The sequence below is a fragment of the Protopterus annectens genome, chromosome 10.part0, assembly GCF_019279795.1.
Source record: "Protopterus annectens isolate FY-2018-M chromosome 10.part0, PAN1.0, whole genome shotgun sequence".
NCBI lineage: Eukaryota > Metazoa > Chordata > Ceratodontiformes > Protopteridae > Protopterus > Protopterus annectens.
The window spans coordinates 1,613,001,669-1,613,027,086 of record NC_056744.1 but is presented as its reverse complement, the minus strand read 5'-3'; the positions used below and the strand labels follow the sequence as shown (position 1 = coordinate 1,613,027,086).

General features: G+C 36.2%; 1 protein-coding gene across 1 annotated transcript in view; it reads right to left on the bottom strand.

Moving 5' to 3' along the window:
* Positions 1–1,107: 1,107 nt before the first annotated feature.
* LOC122814352 (protein mab-21-like 3) overlaps positions 1,108–25,418 on the bottom strand; it is a 71,013-nt gene continuing 46,702 nt past the window's right edge. Inside the window, exons 3-4 of the mRNA XM_044086937.1 lie at positions 18,606–18,756; positions 1,108–2,258 (exon numbers count right to left, since the gene is read on the bottom strand). Coding sequence (XP_043942872.1) covers positions 2,010–2,258; positions 18,606–18,756 — 400 coding nt within the window. The 3' untranslated portion in view covers positions 1,108–2,009. The remainder of the gene's footprint in view (positions 2,259–18,605; positions 18,757–25,418) is intronic.

The following is a 25,418-nucleotide window of genomic DNA, read 5'->3' as shown; positions in this document are numbered from 1 at the left end:
GTGATTGACGTAGTGAGAACATTTGAAGTAGAAGTTTGTTGTGACAAACTGTGTCGAAGTCTTTAGACTAGTCTAGAAATAATAAGAAGACTAGCTTGCTGTTAGCTCTAGCTTTATTGATAGTATCTATACTGCAGTGTGTTAGTACTATAGGAGGGACAGAAGCCATGTAGTATGGGGGCAGGAGTTCTTCCAGCAGGAGATAGTTTATCACTTGTTTTGAATACATTTTTCAAGTATTTTGGAGAGGTGGGATAAGATTGCTATAGAACTAAAGTTAGTAATGTCTGTTAAATTTCCTCCTTTGTGTAGAGGCATAATGTGTATTTTATTTTCTGGGGGGGGGGGATTTCTAGACTGACCTATTTATAAAGAGTAAGTACAGAATAAGGCAATGTTATCGGCTGCTATTTTAAGGTACTCCCTTGGAAGTAGAGCATGGTTTGAGTTGTTTAAGAGTAGCTTTATATAGGATGTGAGCATAAGTTTGCAAGTGAAAGTTGTGATGTCATGTGGCTGTTGGGCAGGGTTGGGATTAGATGTTATGGAATCCTTGGTTAGCTATGCTATATTATCTATGAAATAAGAGTTAAATTCTATTGCAGTTTCAAGTGGTGAGTTATTGGGATAGGGGTTAGGGTTGAATTTATGGCTGGGATGTAAAATTTCTTTAATGGTTGACCAGATTTTTTAGGGTTGTGTTTACTGTTGTTCTAAAAGTTGTTATAGTATAGTATAGTTTTTATCCATTTATTTGCTTTGTTGTACAATTGCAGAGCATTGGAAAGTTTACAAGATATTGTGATACTGTATATTTTTGCTATTCATTCTATGATTTTTCTCTATCCTGCATTAACATTCTATACTTTCTGGATAGGTAAGTTGCATTATTTTGTTTTTTTCTAGGAAGTGCTTGGCTATTTAGGATATTTAGGAAAGTTCTATTGAATTCATTTACACCATCATCTAAGAGAAATCTTTTAGGAAGTTTCAGTCAATCAGTGATAGTAATGAATATTTCTGGGTTAAACTTGAACAGGTTGCATGTTGTTTTATAAACATGCTGTTTAACTGGATGTGTAGGATGCATGGTTGTATAGACTGGGAGATGGTCACTGAGAGAGTCTGACATTGTACCTGTGGTGGTGAATTTGCTAGGGTCTGATACTAGGATCCTATCTAATAAGGAATTCAATGTCTTGCTATAATGTGTGGGACTGTTAATTAGTTGTAGTATAAGTTCATGCTAGATGTAGGGGAGTTAGAAGTTATGTCCAACTAACTGATACTGACATCAACTGGAAGTTTTTTTTCTTGTGGAACTGTTGAGGATATCCAAGGTTGGCGTAATGGTTAAGGTGCTTACCTTAGAAACACAAGGTGCAGGGTTTGATTCTGACATTTAGTAATTGGCTAGGCTTAAAAAAATGGCCCATAAGGGAAGTTAGCCTAGTACTAACCTATGAACCTATATCTTCCAGTAAGTAGTATTGTCGCCAGGAGCAATGTAACAGACATTAATACATATTCACTATTTGTGTTTATTTTCAGGAAAGTAACAAGAAGCTCTGCTGAATTTAATTCTGGTGCTGATGTGATGGCAAATGTGAGGAATACATACATTTGATGGGTCATATAGCCTAATTTAGCTTTAGTGCTTGTTTTCGTATGTGTCGATGAGTAACGTTCAGTTTAGAACTGAGCACTCTGCATCATTGTACTCCATTCTGTAATCTACACTTCTCACTGAATTACTAATATACTTTTGCAAAAGTAAAATATTTGCAGATCAGTGGTTGCTTCTAGTAATACAACTTCTGTTGCAACAATTAGAACAGAAAACTCAGCATGCAGCTTAGACCATAATTTTATTCAACTAAATATTTTGTTATCGCAGTATGTAATCAGATAGTCAGTTCTTCCTGTCTCTTTGGTGTAAGGCCTTTATTTCCTGAATAACTTTATCCTAGAACCCTTCTGCTTCGAACATTATAACAGTGCAACTGACATTAGGCTTCTGTACTTAGATAGTATTTTGGGTTTCTCTTTAGCTTCTTCACTTCTTCACATAACTCTTGGAGCTTTACTTTGCTGTCATTATCAGTTCTGAACATGTTGACCTCATCTACGAAATAGTGGGGAAGATGCATCTTCGATAAATGGCCGATGAGGCAATCCACCAACCTTCTGAAGGACATGGCAAGATCACTCCAAGAGCTGGAGTTTGGGTGTTTTTCACATGCCCAAAATAAGGTCAGCTGGTAAAATAAAGAGAAAGAAAAAAGTGTCACAAAGAGGACATTGTGTTCTTGTTCAGATAAGTAATTACAAGTGACTTTATAAGGTTATACAGGAATGTAACAAACACCAACAAAGGTGGTCCCAGCACTAAAGTTACACCAGTTGTTGAGAGCTTTTGCCCCACTAAAATGGTAGAGACATAAATTGTTGTGACAGTTTGCAGCAATGCAGATTCATTTAGAAGCTAGCTAAGACATGTAAAATCCTTCTATCAGTGCACCCTCTGATGTGTGTTTGTTCATTGTCATTTATTTAAAACTCAAACTTCTGCTAAAATGTACAATTGTAAAAATAACTGCCTGTATAATACATTTAGCCATTGTGGTTACAGTGACTTTCGAGCTCCTTGTATAATTTAATTTCAACTTTATTAAAATATTCAAAAATTGTGTTCGCCATTTGAAATGAGCACAGAACATACATCTTTGCCATTAATAATCTGGACTTTCCTTTCAGGCCAAATCAGTAGTCAGAGGCAGCTTTTTTTCTTCTTCTTAGCAGAAGGTGTTAGAGTACGGTGCTGCTTGAATGTCTAAAACAGAGACAGGAGCTAGTATAAATTGTCTCTGCTGTCATGATTGTTCAGTAATGGATATCCTAGGAAGGGGACCTCTTACAAAAACATGCACTGACCTTTCTGATACATACCACAGTATGGTGTGGAGCAAAGAGGCAAGGGATTACAGCCAAGCCTATGGGGTTAAACAAATTACCCTAAAGAAATAGATCACACTCACAGCCTCCTTTGAGCAAACTGGCCAAGTCTGCGGTGCTGTTCACTATTGTGTCACATGCATTCTAGTCTAGACGAGAGTAAATCAGTAGGTAAGAATAAACTCGATTAACTGTAACTTCCTAAAATCCAGCTGAATGTCAGGTAAATACAGAGAACTAAGACCTTCACAGGAAGTGAATAACGTACCTAGCAGGAAGTAACTAACATGTACCTAGCAATATCTACCCTGGATCTACAAAACAAACACAAAATAGTCACAGATGTGTCCAAAGCGATCTTCCACTTTTGTGGAATAAAAAAAAATTGCTACTACTATTTCCTGACTATATTACTTAACATTATAGCTTTTTGTTATATTTCAAACTATGTTCCAATTATAATTTCTTGTAATATTGTCTAGGGTGAATTAACTATCTTAATATCTGAATATTACATTTGTTGTTTTGTTAATTTATTTTCACATTTGCTGTGATCTTTCCTGATGTTTGTGTCTTACTCATTTTCTTATGTTTCCCTACTGCTTCTTTGTTGCTATCTGTGTTTCTTTGTTTGCTTTTTAGAATTAAATACATTTTGTATGTCTCTTTTTGTTTATGCCCGAGGCTGTGCTTGAAATGGAATTTCAGTCCATTGCAACAACCCAGTCAACAGAATGATAAAATAAAGAAATAAAATAAATTGTGTCTACTTCTTTATGCCTAAATTTGCCAATACATCTGCTTGGTTCTTCTTATAGAATTGAAAAATTCTATCTCCTTTGTTACGGATGTTTTTTTTGGCAATGCTGCTGTGATCCCTTTCCCCATCATGCAGCAACATTGTGTTCATAATAATGAAGTATGAGAGTGCATGGTGGTTATTCTGACATTGCACAGACAAGAAAACACTGATATTGATTTTTGGCTTCAGTGTTGCACTGGATGCTTGCATAACAGGCTTTGAGTTTTTGATGATAAATTGTCATATTTTATGTCATTAGCAATATTATCAATGCCTGGCCATATATCACTGAAAAAAGAAAACTTGCAAAATTAGGTACTGAATGTCAAATCTGTTGTAGCTTCATGAATTCCTTAATTCTGTTTTCCGTCTTTTCCCTCTTCTGTTCCCTGTTTTCCCCTATAGTGTAGTTAAGACCACTTAGCAATCTCCTCCAAAAGGCTGACCCCAGAACAGGCCTTGAGATATTTCACTAATGGTTTCTCCTTTAAGGTAAGTTTTTCCCCAATAAAGCACCAATGCCCTCTTGAGTCCAGCACTGTGAATACCTTTAAGAACCACAGACAAAGCATAATTTACCTGCAAGAGAACTATATAAATAAGTACAAATGTGACTAGAAATGCTATCTTATACACTGACATCATATTTTGTAACTGGTCATCATAGTGGGAGATGGCTCTGATCACAGGAATAGCTGGCTACACCTCTATGTGGTGGTACTGAGTGCTGACCTCAACACAGATATATTACATTCTGTAATTAGCAGCTGTCAGGTAACTACTCATGCAAAGGTTTCGAATAAACTGCCAGATATAAACTTTCACATAACTAAAGGCATGTGATTCCCCTGCCAAAACTGACAAAGCTTCATAAGAGTTAGAACATAACCACTTCATCTTCCTCTACAGTTGAAAACCATTACCCAATTTAAATGCCTTGGGCTCTGGTTACACTCTCACTCACCTAAACATCATCTTCATATGAGCGAAACTCAGAAGAAATTGATGACACTTATGGAAAAGCACATCAGTCTTGGCAAAGAAGTATTAATTCCTGCCATAGAGCGCGACCGTTCCTTTCTAATACAGATATTGATAATCAACACAAACTCTACAGACCTTTCTAAATTAGGTGTGCAGCTTTATGCTAAATTCCTGGTGGAAATGCCAGGATTGTGTTTTTCTAAACAAGATGACTTTGAATTCACAACTAATAAATCGTACTGACTTCCATACTAATGTACAAGCTTTTATACTTGGAGACTGTCTCTTTCTTGGCCATATGCTCACCTTCTGCCGCCTAACACTCTTTCTTTCTCCATTTAATAGCCATCTCCTCCATGTTAATGTATGTCATTCAGTGTGGTTTTAAAGCTTTCACTATTAGTGACTCTACTACATAAACAGTGATACTCTGCAAAGTAAGGGGACTATCCTACTTTATAGCTTTCTTCTGTTCCCTTAGGCACTTGGTGAAGAAGGTCTAACATAATTGCTGCCCCTTATGAGTAGCATAAGTAATTATATAATTTGTCACTGCCTTATTATTCATTAGAAAGATTTAATTCTATTTACTGCTACTTTAATGTTCTGTTATGCTGTATCGCTAATGATTTAGAGAATGGGTGACCTGTAAATTGCACCCTGAATGGAGAACGAATGTTCCCCAGCAGGGTGTTAATCTACAGGTAATGCCCACTTAAAAATGAGTCTGCCACTTCACAGAAGCATATTAAGCTGCTATGGAGGGTTTACTATCAAAATCAAGAATCTCAGTTTTTCATGCATTCACTTAGCCAGAAATAAATGTTGGAAATAAAAACATTATTTCATCTAAACGACAACAGAGGTAATGTTGATAATTCGCAGTTTGATATTATCAACATTACCCAGGTTACATTGACTTGCGGTGATGTTTTAGTTGCGTTTTGCAGGGGGGCAAGCAGTCCTGCACCCCACACCCCCTTCATATTATATGTACAAACTCCGAGATCACAGTACAGTGAGGAAAAGAGTAAATTTCCCAATCTCCACTGTAATGCTATCTCCAATCAGAACATCAATTGCATATGAGCGAATGCATACTAGTACTCCTGCACCCCCACACCCCCTTCATATTATATATACAAACTCTGAGATCACAGTACAGCGAGGAAAAGAGTAAATTTCCCAATCTCCACTGTAATGCGATCTCCAATCAGAATGTCAATCGCAAATGCAAACTAGCATTCACTAAGGTGGATTCGAACATTTTCAGAGTTACGGAAATTGGGAACTATACATTCGACCATCCCAGTTTCTCTTAACTGCTGTTCAACTAATGGCCACCATTATTTAATGCTTGCTAATCAGTGCTTTTGCTGTTTAATGAGTGTAAAATGCAAAAGAAAAAAAAAAATAATAAAAAGCATATGTGTGATTGTGTGTGAAAGTGTATGCATGCATGAGAGTGGCACAGAAATCGATCAAGCTATTATTTTACACTCACTAAGAAGTGCTTTTGCTGTTTAGCAGGTGTAAAAAATAAATGAAACAGAAAAAAAGCGTGTGTGCATATGTGTGTGTGTGTGTGTGTGTGTGTGTGTGTGTGTGTGCGCACGTGTGGTTATGTTTCTGTCTGCAAAAATCTGCACTTTTGCTCATTTATACTGTTGCATATGATTCATTTTGTGACAAAGTCAGTAAAAATGACAGTAAAAAAAAAAGAGTAAAATAAATTATTTATTGTGAGTGAATGCATGCATGAAAGCAGAAGAGACTGTGTGTATGTGTGAAAGCTAGAGAGCGATCAAGTGATCCCTAGAAGCAGCAGCTGCTAAGAGGTTTGCGTACCTCTTGACCTCTTAGCTCAAGATATCTGGATAAGCCTAAAATCAACAGTGGACAAAGGCTCAAAATTGGAACATATTTTAAAATATTTGTGTTAGCATGCATTGTCTGAATCTGGGGTGTGTGTGTGTGTGTGTGTGTGTGTGTGTGTGTGTGTGAGATTGACCACTGGCAGAAACAGTAAAGAGATTTGTATACCTGCGGACTTTATAGCTGAAGAAATCTAGATAAAGCCTAAAATAAAGGGGGGACCAAAGGCTCAAAAATAGGAACAGATTTTAATTATTCTTATAAAACTACAAACTTGCTTAAATAAAAGGATTTGTGTTAATATGAATTTTCTGAAGGAAATAAAAGCCTGAAACTGAAATGTATGTCATTATGTAGTGAATTCAATTGCCAATGACTGGCAATGAACCAAATGTTTTAGGAGTAAGGGACCAAAAAATAAAGTAAATACCTGGATATTTTTAAAGTGTTATATTTTGGATGTAAAATGCTTCCTCCAACACCATTAACATATACTACAGCAAGTTTGAAACCTTAGGCAGAGGAACTATTTTACATTAAAAATATACAGAAAATAATGTAGTAATAAAAATGTAAGTAAGTAAAACACAGCAAGTTTACAGACAACCCATTCTCTAAGCACAATAATGCCCACCAGGGTGTGTGTTACTGTGGAAATAATGCCCTTCCAGGGGTGTAGAGGCCTTCTGCCTACAGCATTGTAAAACACGATAACACAAACCCTGTTGGGCATTATTGCTTGCTTGACATTTTGTATGTTATTTGCAATAAATAATTTATGTTGCTCCTTTTTTTTACTGACTTTATGTCACCAAATGCATCATATGAAACAGTATAAATTAGCAAAAGTGCTTCTCTGGCTTGTTAGCACCTCATATTACATAAATCAAGGTATTAAGATCTGGCAGCTAGCACAGGGGGCTAAAGCTCTAAGCTGTTATTGAGCTGCTTTCTGTGTACATGGTACAGGATTTTATTTTTTCTCCTTTGTATGCCTAACGTGTGACTTAAAACAAGTCACTTAACCAGTGTTCCCATGTTGCCTTTGAAAAAGGACAATTAGTTCAATAATCTTAGTCAACAAACAGGTAAAAAATAACATCATCAAATAAAGGGTATTGTAAGGATCAAACTCCTGTACACCCCTGTATTACTTATTATTGACCCAAAGTCATATAAAGTGACATATGTGCAAGCTTGTAAAATACATGCATAGTTCAGCAAGGTACATTTAGGAATCTGAGTGTCACAGATTTGCTATTAATAAAAACAGTTGACTAATTAGATGAATCTGAACTGTGAAACTGCTCAGTATTATTTTACACGTAGAATATTAAATTGCAATTTTTTGTCATCAGCTGTTAGTTTAAAACTGCTGTTTATATAACTGTTTATATTATATTACTTGGTATTTTTGTACTATAGTTAAGCTTGTATTATATTACTTGGCATTTTTGTACTATAGTTAAGCTATCTGCAGTGAGTTATATTTTGCTGATGATTATCTCTCATAATATGTTAGAAAATTACCAGTTAGCAGGCCACTACCATTACTTGGTCAATAATAATCAAATGATATAGAATAAAATAAAATAAACTTACTGGAGGACAGTAGGGTCCCTGAAGCTTGAAAGAAAGCAGATGTGATTCCACTTCACAAGAGTCGGAATGAACTTTTACAAACTGCATGGTCACACAACAGTGGTGAAATGGGGAAATCCCCAAATGCACAGAACACTGATCTCACCAACTTTTATATATACATACATATATATATATATATATATATATATATATATATATATATATAATATATGTGTATGTTTATTTATATATATAATATATGTGTATGTTTATTTATATATATATATATATATATATATATATATATATATATATGTGTGTGTGTGTGTGTGTGTATGTGTGTGTCTGTGTAGGTCATGGAGGGTGGCACAATGGTGCAGTGGATAGTGTTGTCACTGCACAGTAAGAGGTTCCCCAGTTTGATTTTCAGCAGGGATGCATTTTGTGTGGAGTCTGCATGTCCTCCCTGTGTTTGTGTGGACTTCCTCCGGGTGCTTAGGTTTCCTCCCATATTCCAAAGACATGCAATAGGTGGACTGGACACTCTAAATTGGCTATAGGCGTAAGTGTGTATGCTAGTGTGTAGTGTGGAAGAACTACCATAGTATGGCTAGCCACCCAGCTACAGGTGATACCTCAAACCCCATGTGCAAAAAATGGGAAAAAGGGGTAATGGATGGGTATGTGCGTGTGTGTGTGTGTGTGCACACTCGTGCGCGCGCATATGTGCATGTGTGCGCGTGTGTAGGTATGTATCTACATATAGATATAGATACAAGTATATTGCAGTGACAAGACTTTGAAGAATTGTAAGATTAGACAAATTTAATCAGGAAGGTAGAACCCAACTATCCCAAACAACGGTAGAGAGAAGCCCAATGCAAGAGACCTGAAAAGTTTCCCTGGGATTCAGAAAGAACCCCCACCACTAAGATCTGCAGTAAAAAGGGGCTGTTTACTAAATGTAGCATGCAATAAATTGCATGAATCCACAGGTAATGCTGATTTTGTCCTTGTAATGAAACTTGAAACTGACATGCTACTAATTAGCATAACTGTATATCTGGAATCGTGAGATACCAATGTCTTTGGACCACATATGTTTATTTAATTTTATCCTCAGAATTTTATTGCTCCATATGTGTTGAACTAGTCTGATACGCCCCCTCTTGATATGGCATTTTTGGGGACATGGAATAGTTCAGGAAAAACATTTATCTTTAAAACAGTTAAAAATAGTAAAATGATCTTTATCCCATGTATGTAGATATTAGAAATGCAATCGCTAAAGTTAGCCTATAAAATAAATATAGGTATGGTTTATACTTTAGTATAAGGTACATGATCTTTTTTTGTTAGTGAAATTGTTAGGCTGGTAAAGTAAGCATTAAAATTTGTGTTGCCGTGATCTGATTGGTAAAATTTAGATTTTTCAAGGTTCATCTTGTAATTAGAGAAATAATACTACAATCCTGAATCAGGTCAAAAGGTATTTTACCAAAATAGTTATATTATGTAGGCATAGGAGGATGTCATCAATGTGATATCAACACAGTCAGAGACATTTTTGGTTTCAAATGCAAGTACTGCCTGTTGTGTACATCCCTTCTTATTATGGTATGTGAGCATTTCCAGCATGCTATTGTTATCCTGGGTCTGTGTGGAATCAATAAAGTCCACAATGAGAAATAATATGTTTTGCTACCAGTCTGAAATATTTGACAAGAATTTATGTTATTATTTTAATATTCAAATTTATTTGAGAGATGGGATAATATTCTTTTAAATGTGTGGAATAAAAATAGCCTTTGACTTAAACATGTATCTTTAACTCCATTCCTTTTAATATGATTGTATAATCAGACAAGTCTATTGGGTTGAAAAACCCTGACGTGTTTGTGAAAGTGGGTGTTAAATTTATTTAGTCTATTAGCTTTATCTGATTTATACTTTTTAGCCTCGTTCACTTTAACTTTTGAAAAGTCTGTCTAAATCTCTCAAAATGTTCGAGAGAATGTTACTTAATTCATATGTAGTTGGATATCTGTTCTTTCCCTATCTCACAAGCTCCTCCTATAACTTCTAATATTACTCCAATCTCCTCCCACTACTTACTCCACCCTATTTTCCTTCCTACTTTACATTCTCATGCACTCACAAGTCTATCTGGATTTACTCTCCCATTTCATTCCACTATGATAATCTTTTAGTTTTCATCTCCTCTTCTCTCTCTCCTTACATCCTTTATTCTTATACACCTATACACCCTAACCTCTTACCACAATCAGCTTTATTTGCCACCTTGTTTTCCCACTTCTTCACACTACACTTCACTTTCTTTAACTCATTACGCCTCTATCATAGCTTCCTCTCTCTTTTCTTACTATGACTTTACTCTCCCTACAATCAAACTTTCTCTTATGACCTCTCCTCTCGATAGAACCAAAAACAAAATTCACTATTTCTCTCCCTTTATTACGCTTCTTTTTCTCTCTCTCAACACTCTACTACTCTCAGGGGACATCCATTCTATCCCAGGTCCCACTATTAATCCATCCTTTACTTCCTCTGGCTATCAAACTACCTTGCACTCACATGACCCACACTCCAAAACTCTAACCCTTTAATCTTAATCTTAATCATTAATCTTCACAGTATCCTCAATAAAACATGTGACTTTCACTCTTGGATAGACAAATATTCTACAAACATAGTTACTCTGTCTGAAACATGGCTAAACCCACATAATGACAATGAATTCCTTCCTTCTGGTTACAACATTATACGTCACAACAGAACATATAAAAAAGGCAGAGACATAACCATTTTATATTCTGATCGCCTGACCCTAACCCCCTCTTCCATACCTCATCCCTCTTTACACCCAGCTGAGCTTATTATTGCCGACTACAAACTTAAACACAAAACCTTAACAATTGTCTCCTTCTATATTCCCCCTGGAAATAATATTCCCTTATTTGAAGAGATTCTTCATTGTATGTCTGACAACTTAACAAATGTGACCATAATACTTGGAAAGGTCAATATTAATTGGTTTACCATCTGCTCTAACTCTCCTGCTTCTAGTCTAAACTTATATGGTTACACTCAACGTGTCTCTACTCCTACTTTTCATCATAAGCCTACTAACACCAGCTCCAAAATTGACTGGATTCTGGTGTCTAATCCTCACCTCTATCACTATCAGGAATCCCTCCCCGACTGCCTAAGTGACCACAGCCCTGTGTGTATCCAAAGATTTTCCACCCATCAGTCTCGACCACATAAAGTGATTGTATGTCATAAGCTAACTAACTTTGACCCTCAAATCTTTTAACAACTCTCTCCAAGCTGTTGATTGGTCCTTTCTCTCTTCCTACCTTTGGATGATGCTGTATTTCAATTTAATTCTATTTTCCGTAGCATTCTTGATTCTCTTGCCCTTCCTAGATTTGTCAAGAGTTAAATCTCAATGTTCTCCTTGGCTCTCTAACTTCTCATGGTCTCTTATTCATAAAAGAGACAATACATGGAAACTCTGGACCAAAACAAAATTTCCTCCTAATTTTCAAATTTATAGGGAGCTTCATAATCTGACTAAGAAACACATTATCATTGATAAGAAGAACTTCTATCTCACTCACCAAACATCCTTACCTAGAAACCCTAAAAAATTCTGGAGCTCTGTTAACCATATTCTCCACCCTGGCAATCCTTCAACTCCCAATCCATGTCCTAATAACACTCCACTTGAAACAGCATCTCTCTTTAACTCATACTTCACTGATACCATCAGTAAGCTCATGCAGACTTCCTACCCACCTAATCTTTCACCTTCTACCACCTTTCAACCACACAACTCCCCCTTCTCATTACAAATAATTCCTACTAAATACATTAAGAACCTGTTTCTTAAACATAAACCATGTTCTCCTTCTGCTGATAAGCTACCACCTCACTTCCTAAAGATTGCAGTTAACTCCATAGCATATCCTGTCTCTATCCTTATTAATCACTCCATTACAGAATCAACTGTCCCCACTATTTGGAAAAAGTCCCACATAATACCTATACACAAGGGAGGAACTTCTATTGAACTCTCTAATTACAGACCTATAGTAATTCTCTCTCCTCTTTCTAAAATTCTTGAACGTTGTTTTCACAAACAAATCTTAACCTGTCTTATCCAGGAAAATCTGGTTACTCCAACCCAGCATGGTTTTTACCCTTTTCACAGTACAACCACTGCTCTCATCTCTTTTATCAACTCTATCTGTCTAGTTAGAGATTACAATAAATGTGTGTCCTGCCTCTTTTTAGACCTTTCTAAAGCCTATGACACTGTATCGCACTCCATCCTCCTCTCAAAGCTAGCCCAACTCACCTTCTCCACTTCTACTATCTCTTGGTTCAACAGCTATCTCACTGACAGAATGCAATCTGTGAAATGGCTATCTACTGTCTCCCTTTCGCCCTATTAATATAGACCTTCCACAAGGCTCAGTTCTAGGTCCCCTTCTTTTTTAACATCTTTACCAACCATCTACACCAGTCTTGTCCCTTGTCCTCCCTCATTCAGCTTGCTGATGACTCCACTATCATCTCTGTTTCAGAGAACCCTACAGATCTACTATGTTTCACACAAAAATCCATTAGCCAAGGCTATCTAACAATCAACTTATTCTTAACCCCCAAAAAACAAAACTCCTCTTCTTCCTCCCAAAATCCCTCTACCATCTGAAATAATCTTTTACCATCTCCTCACTAAATACTTTCCTTTCCCCTGAACCTCATACTAAGCTCCTTGGTGTGACCATAGATGATCGGCTCAAGTTTGACTTACATGAGCATCACTGTATTAAGAAAACTCACCAAAAGCTTGGCTTATTGTATAGAAATAAAAGGTTTCTCACCCTTGACATCAGAATCTCACTTGCCCATGCCTTCTTTCTTTGTAACCTATTTTAATGCTCACAAATCCTAACTAATCTACAATCTTCTCTTCTTTCCAAATTAGAATCTCCCTATAATAAAATAGCCAGATTTGCTGCCAATCTGTCTTTCAGATCTCATCATTGTCTAACTCTTAAATCATTTAACTGGTTAGAGTTTCCTAACCAACTCTTATTTTCTCAACTTCAAGTTATTCATTCCATTCTAAATAAATCCCACAGCTGCCCTAGTCTCTCAACACTTATTTTTCTTTACACCCCCCCTCGATCTCTCAGAAGTTCTGATCAACATCTACTTCAAATTTACAAACCTAATAAATCTGTTGGACAGTATCTATTCAGCTCTTCTCTTGCCTCCCATTAGAATAAACTTCCTCTACCCTTGAGAATTATCTCCAATGTTCATGAATTTAAGAAAATACTGAAACTGCATCTTAGTAGTACCTGGTCTTGTCTCTGTAATCATCCAACTTGAACTCCTCCCTACTCTAGCTCTGCTTCCTTCCTACTGCCTTTCTTTTCCTTCTCTATTATCCTCTCTATCTGTCTTCTTACTCCTTACTTATAGGATATTATTATTACTACTGATATTGCATTGTTAAATTTACAAATATTTGCATTTTATGCTATTTCATTGCATACTTACGGTTATGTATTTATTTATTTTTATGGAGATTTTCTCCCTGGGCATCCACTGAAAAAGGGTTTTGCCCAGTTGGACCATCCTGGTTAACAAATGTCAAATAAATAAATTAATAAATAAATATAATTTAAGTTATTAGTTATAAAGGGGTTAAAGGAGACAATGCATTTTTGGTAGGTTTCAAAAATGTTTGTGAATGAGAGATGCATCAGAAATTACTCGGTTATCTACTGACGTTATGTTGATGCAATTGATCAGATGGTCTAATTCAAAAATGCTGGCAAGCAACTTGGGTGGGGTATATTTGCAGTCTATATATTTAAATTGTCATAGATTTGAAAGTAGAGAAATTAGAGGTGTGAGTTTCATGAACTACTTTTGAAAGCTGAAGTTCAGACTTGACTGTACTTATCTCCAATTCAAGATTTGAAATTTTCTCAAGCAATCTGTTTTTTAATGTTGGAAGCTAAGCTGATTAGGTAACCTCTAATACATGCCTTCAAATCCCCTTCAAATGTCCTAAGTCATGTTTAAAATCTTGATTATCTTGCAGAATGTTTTTGAATTACCTTTCTGTTCTGTTTATAACTAATTCATCCTTAGAAGATTTGGATTAACATTTCCAGTCAAAACTTGTTTGTCATAGTGTTTGCTACTTAGATTAAGTATAATTTTGGAGTGGTCAGATAAACAGTCCAGAATCAGTTACAAAGTCAGTTAGTGTGGTTATAATGGATTTAAAATTGGGAAGCAATCCGGTTAGAAATAGGAGTATATGTCACAGAATAACAAGTAAAGTCTTTGTCCTCTGGAAACTTTTCTCTGTATGGGTCAAAAAGGTCATAAGCAAACATAAGTTCCTGAAGGATAGATAAAACTATATTATGATTGGGGGAGAAGGGTGATAAAGTGTTATCTTATAGAGAGAGCCAAGGGTGGTATTCTAACTACCAACAGGTACATATTACATTATGGGGACCAAGCCCTTCAAAAGTTTGATTTTGTCTTCGCATGAAACAAAAACAGAGATAAACACTAAAGGTAAAAACAAAAAAATCTGTAAAATAGCATTAATGGATAACTTGTCTGCTTTGACAGTTGTGTCATGACTGTATATATTTGTATTTGCCAAGATTTATTTTTTATAATAAAGGCAAGTTCATGATTACTTGTACTATTAACATATGTGAAAGTGTGAAGATCCATTGTTTTTTGGTGGAATCCAGGTGGGTGTCTACCATCTGTGTTTCTTGAATAAAACATTGGCAGGAGTGTAAGTTGTAAAACAAATGTCAGAAAAGTTTACTTTTTGCAAGGATTTGAATATTGTTAAGTTGCGCAGAAGAGACACTGATTTTACTGCAATGCATATTTACCAGTGACAGTTAATGTGGTAGAATCTGGAACAAATGAACTAATAAACAACTACTGGATAGTGACAAGTGGCCAGTTAAATAACGAGCTTGACTGGAAAGTAGAGCACATGTGCCTAACATAATGTATAATAGAAAGCTGTTAAACTACATCTGCTCATAGTACCACCATGACTAGACATCCCATTTTACTCATTTCTGAAGATATGAATGTAAACAGCAGTGTGGGACAAGTAGCACGTCCATCGGGATACTGGCACACTTAGGAAGAAGAGATAACTATACATAGACAGCAAGTAAGAGCATATCTGAAACCTTTTGTGCAATTCTGGGGGCATCATCATTATATAGGCACAAAATAGATAAGACAGAGTTCAGAAAAGACAGAACAGAAGGTGCACAACCTCTACCAGAAAGAAACCTTATTAGTGAGTATAGAATAACTTTAAAAATATATATTTCCTGAGGAAGGCAGAAAGGTGATATTCCTAGAGTAGAGGAGAACTTTTGAAATAATTTATTACACTGCTCAAACTAGTCAAGTTAAGTTTCTCTACATAAATTGTACAATGATTCTATAATTAACTAATAAATGGAACTTTTAGATTTATAAGAAACAATACCTTAGAGATACTGTAACATTTATAAAAGGAGTTATCCAGGGTTCCATTCTTCCTCATTCACTTATCTTTGTTATATTAACAATTTTACCTGGGATACACCTCAACTCAGCCATATAATTTGATAACTAAACTCCACAAATCCTTGCAGTTTTGAGCTTCAGATTTATTATTTATTTATTTGTTTGTTTGTTTATTTATTGGCATTTGTTTACTCCGATAGTCCACGGGGCCAAGTAGAGCCCATTTTCAGTAGAGGCCCACATAGAAGAGCTCCAACAAGTAAGAATAATACAATACAATTACAATGCAATAAACTAGACTCTAAATAGTACTTATAGCTATGCAAGGCATGCAAGATAAGACTGATTATAGATATTACAAATAACATAAAGGAATACAAAAATCATAATATAGTGAGAAATTAAGCATACAGAGGAATGATGTGTAACAGTGCACAGACGATAGGTGTTAGAGAGCAGGATAAAAAGAGAAACAGATGGAAATAGAGTTCATCTGAAGGTGAGGGGAACAAAGAAAGAGCAATATAGATTAGACAGGTGAAAGTTAGTGAGGAACAGAAGGAACAGACATGGACTAGTGAAAAATACTAGATAAAAGTGAGGAGAAAAAAACATTTCTCTGGAACTGGTGAGCTAGCAATAAAAGGCCCACCATCCCAGAAAAATCCACAGTAATGTTTTTTTTCTGTACTTCTAAATGTCTAGCAGTGCTGAAACTCCTGTCTATCATGGGTCCATTTGATGTCCAGCTACTATACTCTGCACAGCAAAAATATTTGGATATTCTAATGAACCAAACACTCTCTTTGCAAACACACTCAGGACTTTAACTGCCAAGATCTTAAAACAGCACAAGTTTTTTTGCAAAATCTGTTAAGTTCTTACCACAAAAGCACACAGAGTTATAGCAATACATGTATTGGAACCTAGACATACTTTACCAGTTTTCGACCATCGCTGTATGCACACAACTCTACTACAAATTGCTGGAAATAAAATACTCATATGTTTTTTTTTTCATTTAGCCATTAGAGAACATCATTGCTATAGGCTACAGAAAGCAAAACTGTTACCTGTCACTGATAGAGTTACTGTTCTTCTAAATACTGTGACGTTTAAATTGCCTTAGGAAAGACACTGCTAATATTAGCTAACAAAACTGATTAAATGAGCATATTATATAGTATATTTGGACAGTGTCAAAGTGCAAAGACCTGATTTTTCTCATTTACTTTGCAAAACAATAAATGTTAACTAAACTAATGTCAACATTCTAGAGGTTTTCGTATAAATAAAATACTGCAATTTACAATCTTGCACGATTTGAGAAGATTCCTCTACTTCTAACTACAAATGTAACTGCTTCGATGATGCAGGATAATGTAGAAATTATTGCTTAATTGTCTCATCATATGTTTAGAGACAGAACTATGAACTCATGTCTACATGTCTCTGTAACACAAATCAGTGAAGTCATCAGTATCAAAGAGTGAATAACTTCTTAGGTCATGCGTCAAATTGTTCAGATTGTTTTTCCCCCTTCTCTACACAATATATTCTTGTTTATATTTAACTAGAATGATTATTATAAGTCTTTATACTATCTATATTCTGCAATATATGATTTAAATGGCAAATGCTTTGCAATCTGTAAATTTTCTGAAAATGCTTATCACAAATGTTTAACCTTTGTAAATTATGACATAGTTTTTGATTTTCTTGAATGTTTTCAACTATGTTTGTTGAAAATTACTTTGTGATTTCTTGGCAGCTTAGGTTATGGCTAAAAAGGGTCTTGGAACCATCCAACCTTCCTGATTAACAAATAATAGTTAATATTAGTAAAGCCGATCTATCGCAGATACTTTTTCATCATGACCATAACAACATGTGCAAATACAATATCTTTAGCTAATTAAACAGCATGTTTAGGAGAGGTGGGCGGAAACCAGATTACGCAAAGAAAACTCATACAGATATAGGGAAAACACATTAAACCATATTCAGGCACTGACCAGAGGTCAGGATTAAGTCCCTCATTCTAAAGCTGTGAAGTAGAAATCTAACCATTTAACCACCATGCAGTAGGCATCCCTCCAGAAATTTATTTTACTTGTTATTTATTTTATTTTATAAATACCAACACTTATGGGAAACTGGTGTCTAGATCACAGCCACACCAAGCCTACAAGTCTGCCTGTGTTAGTTAAAAGCACAATCTGGCTCTTAGCCCATTCTTTTTCACATAAGTGTGATCCTTCCATTACAGAATAAATAGTAGCAGCACAGAAGGGGGCAGGCTGAAGGCCAGAGATAAAGCACAGAAAAACATAAACATTTGTGGTGGAAGGGAATAGAAGTGAAGCAGGAATATAGCAGACAGGTGGTAAAGGAAGAACTTTAACTCACAAAGCTGAGAAAGCAGATATATGAATCCAAGATGGGAGAAGATTTCTGGTTTTGAAAGTGCCTTTATTTTACTTATGCACTGTGCCTTTTATACTGCTAGCATCTAGATAATATTTTCCTCAGTCTCACATAAATAACCTACCCTCAGAATGAGGAGAAACATTTACTCAAAACCTAATCCAAGTGCCCTGAAAAAAATGTTGATGCACATGGCTGCATTCAAAGGTCAGCATCACAGACTAATACTTTGCCTCTGTATCACTGATCTGCATTCGGCATTCAATATCACCATCTTTGATTATAGCTAATTTGCATACATAAATATAACCTGCTGTAATAAATTTGTAAATGCACAAGGGAGAACATTCTGCAGTCTGAATCTTACCTTTAGATGATAGGATGCCAACACCTTCTTGTATTGTAATTCCCAGTGATCGATCTGAATCTTTTTAAGGATACGCAGGCTGTCTTTTCTGCAGCCACCATCAGCATCAATACTTTCAAGCAGGAAATTTTCAATTCGGGAAAAGGAATATCTGAGACAGGAGGGATGAGTTTGAGAGAGAGAGAGACATATAGCCAAAGATAAAAAAGCAAGACAAATACACTTTATCTATGTTACTGACAGTTTTCATTTTGTAAGTACTACCAGAATCACTTGTTGAAATACAAAAAATTCCCATGATGTGCCAGAAAGATGGTATAATAAAAAATAATCATGCAGATTAAGTGGGGTCAGAGTAGCTTCACACAGAATTCTCCTTCCAGTACATTTTCAATAAAAATGGAAACTTGTTAATTTCTTATATATATCCATTTGTGCTTAAGCAGTGTTTTATTAGGTGCCCACTCTTTGTAGTAGTTTGTTTTTTAAGTATATGTTTCCACATATTCGATGACCATCGTCTAAAATTCTATTTGTTGTAGCTGTGAACTGGGTTTTAGAAGAGAGATTGCTATTAAAGAGCTAGCAGAAGTAGGAGGACTCGAACATCTGATTACATTTCTGGTTTTCTAAGACAGGTCTGCTACTGCCACATTGGGGGGGGGGGACGTAGTGGAAGTTGTGGATCTCTTAGCAGAACTTATTTACTTTTCATTTTAGGGACAAGCAACAGCATACATACAGCTCCACCTTTATTTTTGCAGGTTTGGGAAGCCCTGTAATGGCCATTATGATCTCCCTCTTGGAGATTTCCTGTTATCGCCTTACAAATATATCAGTGTAATCTCTTCTCAGAACTTCCTCCAACAGTTAGGAAAATAAATGATAAAGCCAGATTGAAAAAAGTACTCTGCAGGAGATCTGAGCCTTGTGCATAATCATAGCTTACCCCTCAGAGTTTGGAAAGCAAATTATGACTTGATGTGTAATAGATACAAAATATTTCCTAAATGCAAACAAAACAGTTTATGCCTCAGGAGTCTAGGCATAGGATTCTGAGGAAATGAGGGTCTGTGTAAAGTAGCAATCTCCCCCTCCATAGTTCATTACATTGCTGTGAGAAATGTATGTCGAGTTAAGAGGTGACTAACAGCCATCATCCACATGACAGCATTTCATAGCGCAGAAAAATAATGCTGTTCTTCCTGTACCCAGCTACCTAATGCTAGGGATTTCAGGAAGAACAAACAGGCCTCATTTGTTATCATAGCAACTAGAAGCAGTCAGAGGACTACTGTTTTGTAGCATGAATGTCTATGACACATTATGTGATAAAACTTAGTCTATATTGTTTTCAGTGCTGATTCACTCTTTACATCTCACAGATTGCCACAAAGCCTTTCTCAGACCCAGTCCCCAACAAGTTTGCAGTTTTGCAGGCTGTTTCTCTAACTATGGTAAGTTTTCACCCCATCAGGTGCCCTCTTTGAATGAGTTCTGCACAGCAGGGAAACCCCAATCAACAATTAGCAAATATATGACTAAATAATATATGGCGTGCACTTCATTTCAAATTCAGCCCTACTATGGCTTTAAAGTGTTTACTCGCTCATTACTTAAGTGTCTTGCAACTTTTTTCCCTATAAAGGAATAACACTTGTGACTTTACTGTTATAATAGCAACTATGGAAACTACTAATAATGTTATGAAAGAATAGCTTATTCAATTATGTGCTGTATACTGTATCTCAAATTGTATTGTAATTGTTATTGATTCTGGGTCATGACTGAAAATAGCCCCTGAAGAGCAGCTCACTCACCAGTTAGCAAAATATTACACAAGTAATTTAGTTTAATGGCTGTGTCAGTCATGCTTGATCGTTGCACTCAGTCAACACATTTCAGTATGCAGTTCAATGGATTTTTCAAATGTCTAGCTAGCTTCGCACAGTTACACACTGCTGCATTCTGTATATTGAAAATAGATAAAATAAATGAATGAATGAATGATTAAAATACAATGGAGACTTTAACTGCTCAAACACTGACTGGGCAAACTACTCATCTTTAAAAAAAGTCTGCCCAAATATTACTGGACTATGAGTCTCAAAACAATTGATAATAAACAGTGTAAAATCCAATTAGGGATTACAATGTCTAAGATACTGTACTGGCAAACCTAGGATCTTTCTTCTCTCCATCCACAGTTATACACTCTGAAAATAACACAAGTCATGATGCTATAATCAAAATGAAATTCATTAATAAATAAATCATTCTTCAGAGCTCAGAGAGTAGCTTGGGTATTGGAAGGGTCTTGTGAGGGTGGTAATAGTGAGTGGCCGACACCAGCTTAAGCTCCACGAGAGAAAGAACTGGCTTCTGGTCCACTGATTGCCACCATGCAAGCTGAGATTCACACTGCTGTGTAATGGCTAACACCAGGGATCATGACTTTGTGATCTCATGCCAGTGGTAGTAGCCCTTATTGGCATTCAGCTGGAAGCATGTACATGCATGGGGGGGGGGGGGGTTGTAGGATAACCTGTAGTGAAGTGGGTACTGAAGACAACCACCAGAGGTAGGATTAAAACCTCACAAATAAATGCCCTTATTGCTGGAATGTCAGCAAGGTCAGAAATGCCCTCCTTGGCTACCTGGATGACAACCTCTCTACCTGACTCTGTATTAGGGATGGGGTTACCACCTGACCTTGTTTACTCAGGACAGTCCTTATTTGGGCAGATGTGTCCTGTGCAAAAAAAAAAAAAAAACATGAAAAACAGTAAATCTCCTTTGATTATAAGGCAAGAAATATTTTCTAACTTTCCTCTATTTGTTAGAAAAACATATTCTGTGCCTGAAACCCTTTAACATAATATACACAATAGATGCAAACAAATTATATAAAAGTGGTGCTTTATTTTGGCGAAGAAAGAGAAATCTGTTGCTTTTCACTGTGTGTATGAGGTTTGTACTACAAAATCTCATGTTTCTCTAAAAATGTCCCACTTTGAGGATCTGTAAAAGGTGTCAGTCCTAGGTGGGGGTACCTAGTACTGGGGAATGAATGGTCTTAAAATCTGATGGTTGCTAAGCATGGAAGCAAAAACAAAAGCATCTGGAAAAAAAATCCTACTTAGACTTTACAATTGGAATTTATAATGCAGTAAATGACATGATTATGAAATTATACTGAAATACGGGGTCTATATTACGTGATCGGAGACACTTGTCTTCGAACGTGTAATATTCAAATCCAAAACATCGAAAACACATAACCGCGAACGGCCACATCCACAAATTTTTTCCTAGGGAAAAAATTTGTTAAGACGTAAACAAACAAAACACACTTCCCAATCCTAATCAAGTGGGGGGGCTTTTCCCCCAGAACCTCCCTAACTAAATATACCAACTCTGAGATCACTCAACGTTGGAGAACAGGGCAAACCGTGAGAACGGCCAACTGAATTTTTTCCCTAGGAACAGTGTCTTCGATCGAGTAATAGGGAACCGAGATACGGTCCTCAGTGGTTCAAACAAGTTGGTTACCATCGGTGACTTCTATAGTATTACTGACAACTGTGTTCATGGACACATATTAATTAAATAAAAGACCCTTTGGCAAAATCACTAAATTCATCTGCTGTATACATCTGTAAAGAAAAAAAAGACTTGGCTTTTTAAAACCACATTGGTTGTATAAAACAAGTCTAGAATAATTAAAGTGCAGAAACTATCGACTGTTATCATACCTTCCAAATCTAACTATGATTTTCATCCTAAAGGTTGAAAGCAGTAATATTTTTTAATTATATCAAAAAAATAAAGTGATCCCCAAGCCACATGACACAGCAAACATGGTGTGCTTGCAGGAAAAAAAATTGTGCAAACTTGAGAAAAAGAAAAGAAAATGTCAACGGCTATAAAGACAAGGAGAGACATCTCTTATATAACTACAGAAACTGATGCATGATGTTGACTGTATCTTTTTCCAGTGGGACTAGTTCCAATGGATGTTGTCTCAATATTTCAACATATATGCTGGCTTTCTACAAAGAACCAAGGAAAACCTAAATAAACCCTTTTTGGTTATGTCAAAGAAAATGTTAACATGTGGACATATTCCTTACTATGTTGTGATAGGCTGTAGTGCTGTCCATTCACAAAGGAAGGGGGAGTGCATCACATCAGAGCCAAACAGTTTTACACTCGTCAACATGACCAGTATACTGTGTACAATCATGGACAGGGTCTTAATGGACTTTATCCAAAATGAAGCAGAGGGCCTTCTTCGGTTAGACATGGAAAAGTATGGGTTTGTTAACGGCAGATCTTGACTTTGGAATCTTTTGGCATCTTGACTCTGTAACAGCAAAATCTGATGAAGAGCTGAAAGGACAGGCTACTTTCTTGCCCTTGCTAAGGCTGTTGACAGTATGCCACACAAAGTAATAATTGACAGTTTCATACCTCTCAAGTGTACCTCATTATGAGGAACATACCTCATTTGGAGTCTTAAAAAGTTCATGTTCCTCAAAGTTCCTCAAAGTCCCACATTGAAAGACTCTGTCACACATTCAGTGTTAGGAATTTTTTTAATTGAAATCAATTGTAAATAGAAGTGAATCATATTAATTCATTAAAATATCTTCTTTATACGTAAAACCAGCTTATGTTAACCATCTTATAACCTTCCTAGCTGAAGTTGTTAGTAAGCCATTAGTATGTGTTCCACATTTTGCCCATTTGTTCCACATTAAGAGGGCTAGTGTTCCTCATTTTGGACATGGAAGGTTGAGAGCTATGGACAGTTTAAAAGCCTTAAATGTCAGTCCATGCATTCAATAGTTAAAACATTTATTAATCCACCTTAAAGACAGATATAAGTGTTGCTGCTTGCTAGTGTACCAGTTGCATCTGATGTCTAATCCTTTTCAAGTCTATTAGGCTAGTAACTTATTTTCATTATGTTGACCTCACATTTGCTATAACTACATCAATAGTTAACTTGCTTATCAATACTTGCATGGCATTTCTAGTTAGGTACATCTGGAGCACAAATCTAGGGACTAATCTACCGTTTGCTATGTCTGTTATAGACTGCCTCTGAACATATTCAAGTGCTGTCATATTTTATATATTCTGAGTTGTCATTCTGTGTTTGCCTTGAGCTCAGGTTAAGGTTGAAAAAAGTTCCAAGACTAGCCACCTACTCAGTAAACAAATGAATAAATAAATACATACATAAAAAATAAATAAACATTAGAATCCAGTACATCAGGGTGTGAGTTTATCTGGCTCAACTTGGTTTAACAGTAGTGTACCATAGGGCCCTATACTTGATCCTATGGACTCTCGGGGTCAGTAGGACCCATGCCCTGGGTGTAAGATAGTTTGCCTGGTACTTATGTATTATCGCAACCAGATTTTTCACAGCAATAGCCGCTGGTTGATGATCAGGAAATATGTTCGGTAATATTTTTAAAATGTTATATACTGTGTTTTCTTTAACACTTTAGGTTGTTTTTGGGAGTGTTATCAGTGAAATGTAAGAAACATACTGTTGTTGTTTCTTTATGCAGTTGACTGCCAGCATGTTGCTTATTGCAAGTCTGGCCACTGAACATTCCTTTTTCGTGTCAGCAAATGCTGTCAAATAATGGTTATAATTCTGTCTTTATTCTTCATTAACAGCTATAGTCAGATTAAAGACAGAAGATGTGAGTCACTGGGCTGATTTCCATTTGTGTAAAGTTCATTGCATTGTCTCAATGTACCTTGCATCTGTTTTCTGATATATTTCTTCTCCAAATGTTTTACCCTCATAGTTGTGCAGAAATAACAGGAAATGCATAGTATCTGTCTTGCTGTCATTGTTTTACACCCACACAGCTGAGTGCAATTTGGAAATCAAATTTTTACAGTAATTGTTGTGTTGGGGTTATTTCTTTTAACACTGTCTTCCAAGGGGTCTTTAACGATCATATTTCCTAATCATCAACCAGCCGGTATAGCTCTGAAAAATCTGGTTACAATAATACGTAAGTACAGTTTGCCTTCCTGACATGAGTACCCTAGAAGAAGTCCATAGGTTCATAGATTAGTACTAGGCTAATTGCCCTTGGGGGCCATTTTAAGCCTAGCCATTTACTCCATGTGAGAATCAAACGCTGTACCTCTTCTTTGTAAAGTAAACACCTTAGCATTTATTTTGTCACTTGTGTAAATACTGTTTATTACCTGTAGCTCTGTAGTACCAGAACAAGCTACTCAAGCAACCATCAAGACTTCTTCAAGTAGCAGTCTGATGCACATTCCCTTTGGAACACATTACTATGGCGATATCATTGATGACTGAGAGTACTGCCTGCACTGTCTCCTAATGGCAGTTTGGCCTTGGAGGTGTTTCCTTGCTGTGAAGATCTTATCATGTGAAGTGAAAGCAGATGTTCAGCAGTTAAAACCCCAACAGTAGTAACCTCCACCCCACCCTTCAGTATTTGTCCAGCCACTGCAGTCCACAGTGAGATCAGAAAAATAAGCAAAAAGAGTCATAACCCTGGAAAAGTCAAATTATCTCTTCAAAGCAAAATGCAGTTTTGCACATTTCAGAAGCTCGAGAGCTGTAACTTAATGATTTCTTCCGTAAAAAAGGATTTCATTCCACCAGCAAACTTACTGCAGAATGAAATTTTTAAATAAGCTTTCACCAACTTTGGATAAGGTAACATACATGCAGGTACCTCAAGAACAAAAGCTTTCAGGTAAATAGTTTGACGGAATAATCCATAATATTAATATAGCTTACCT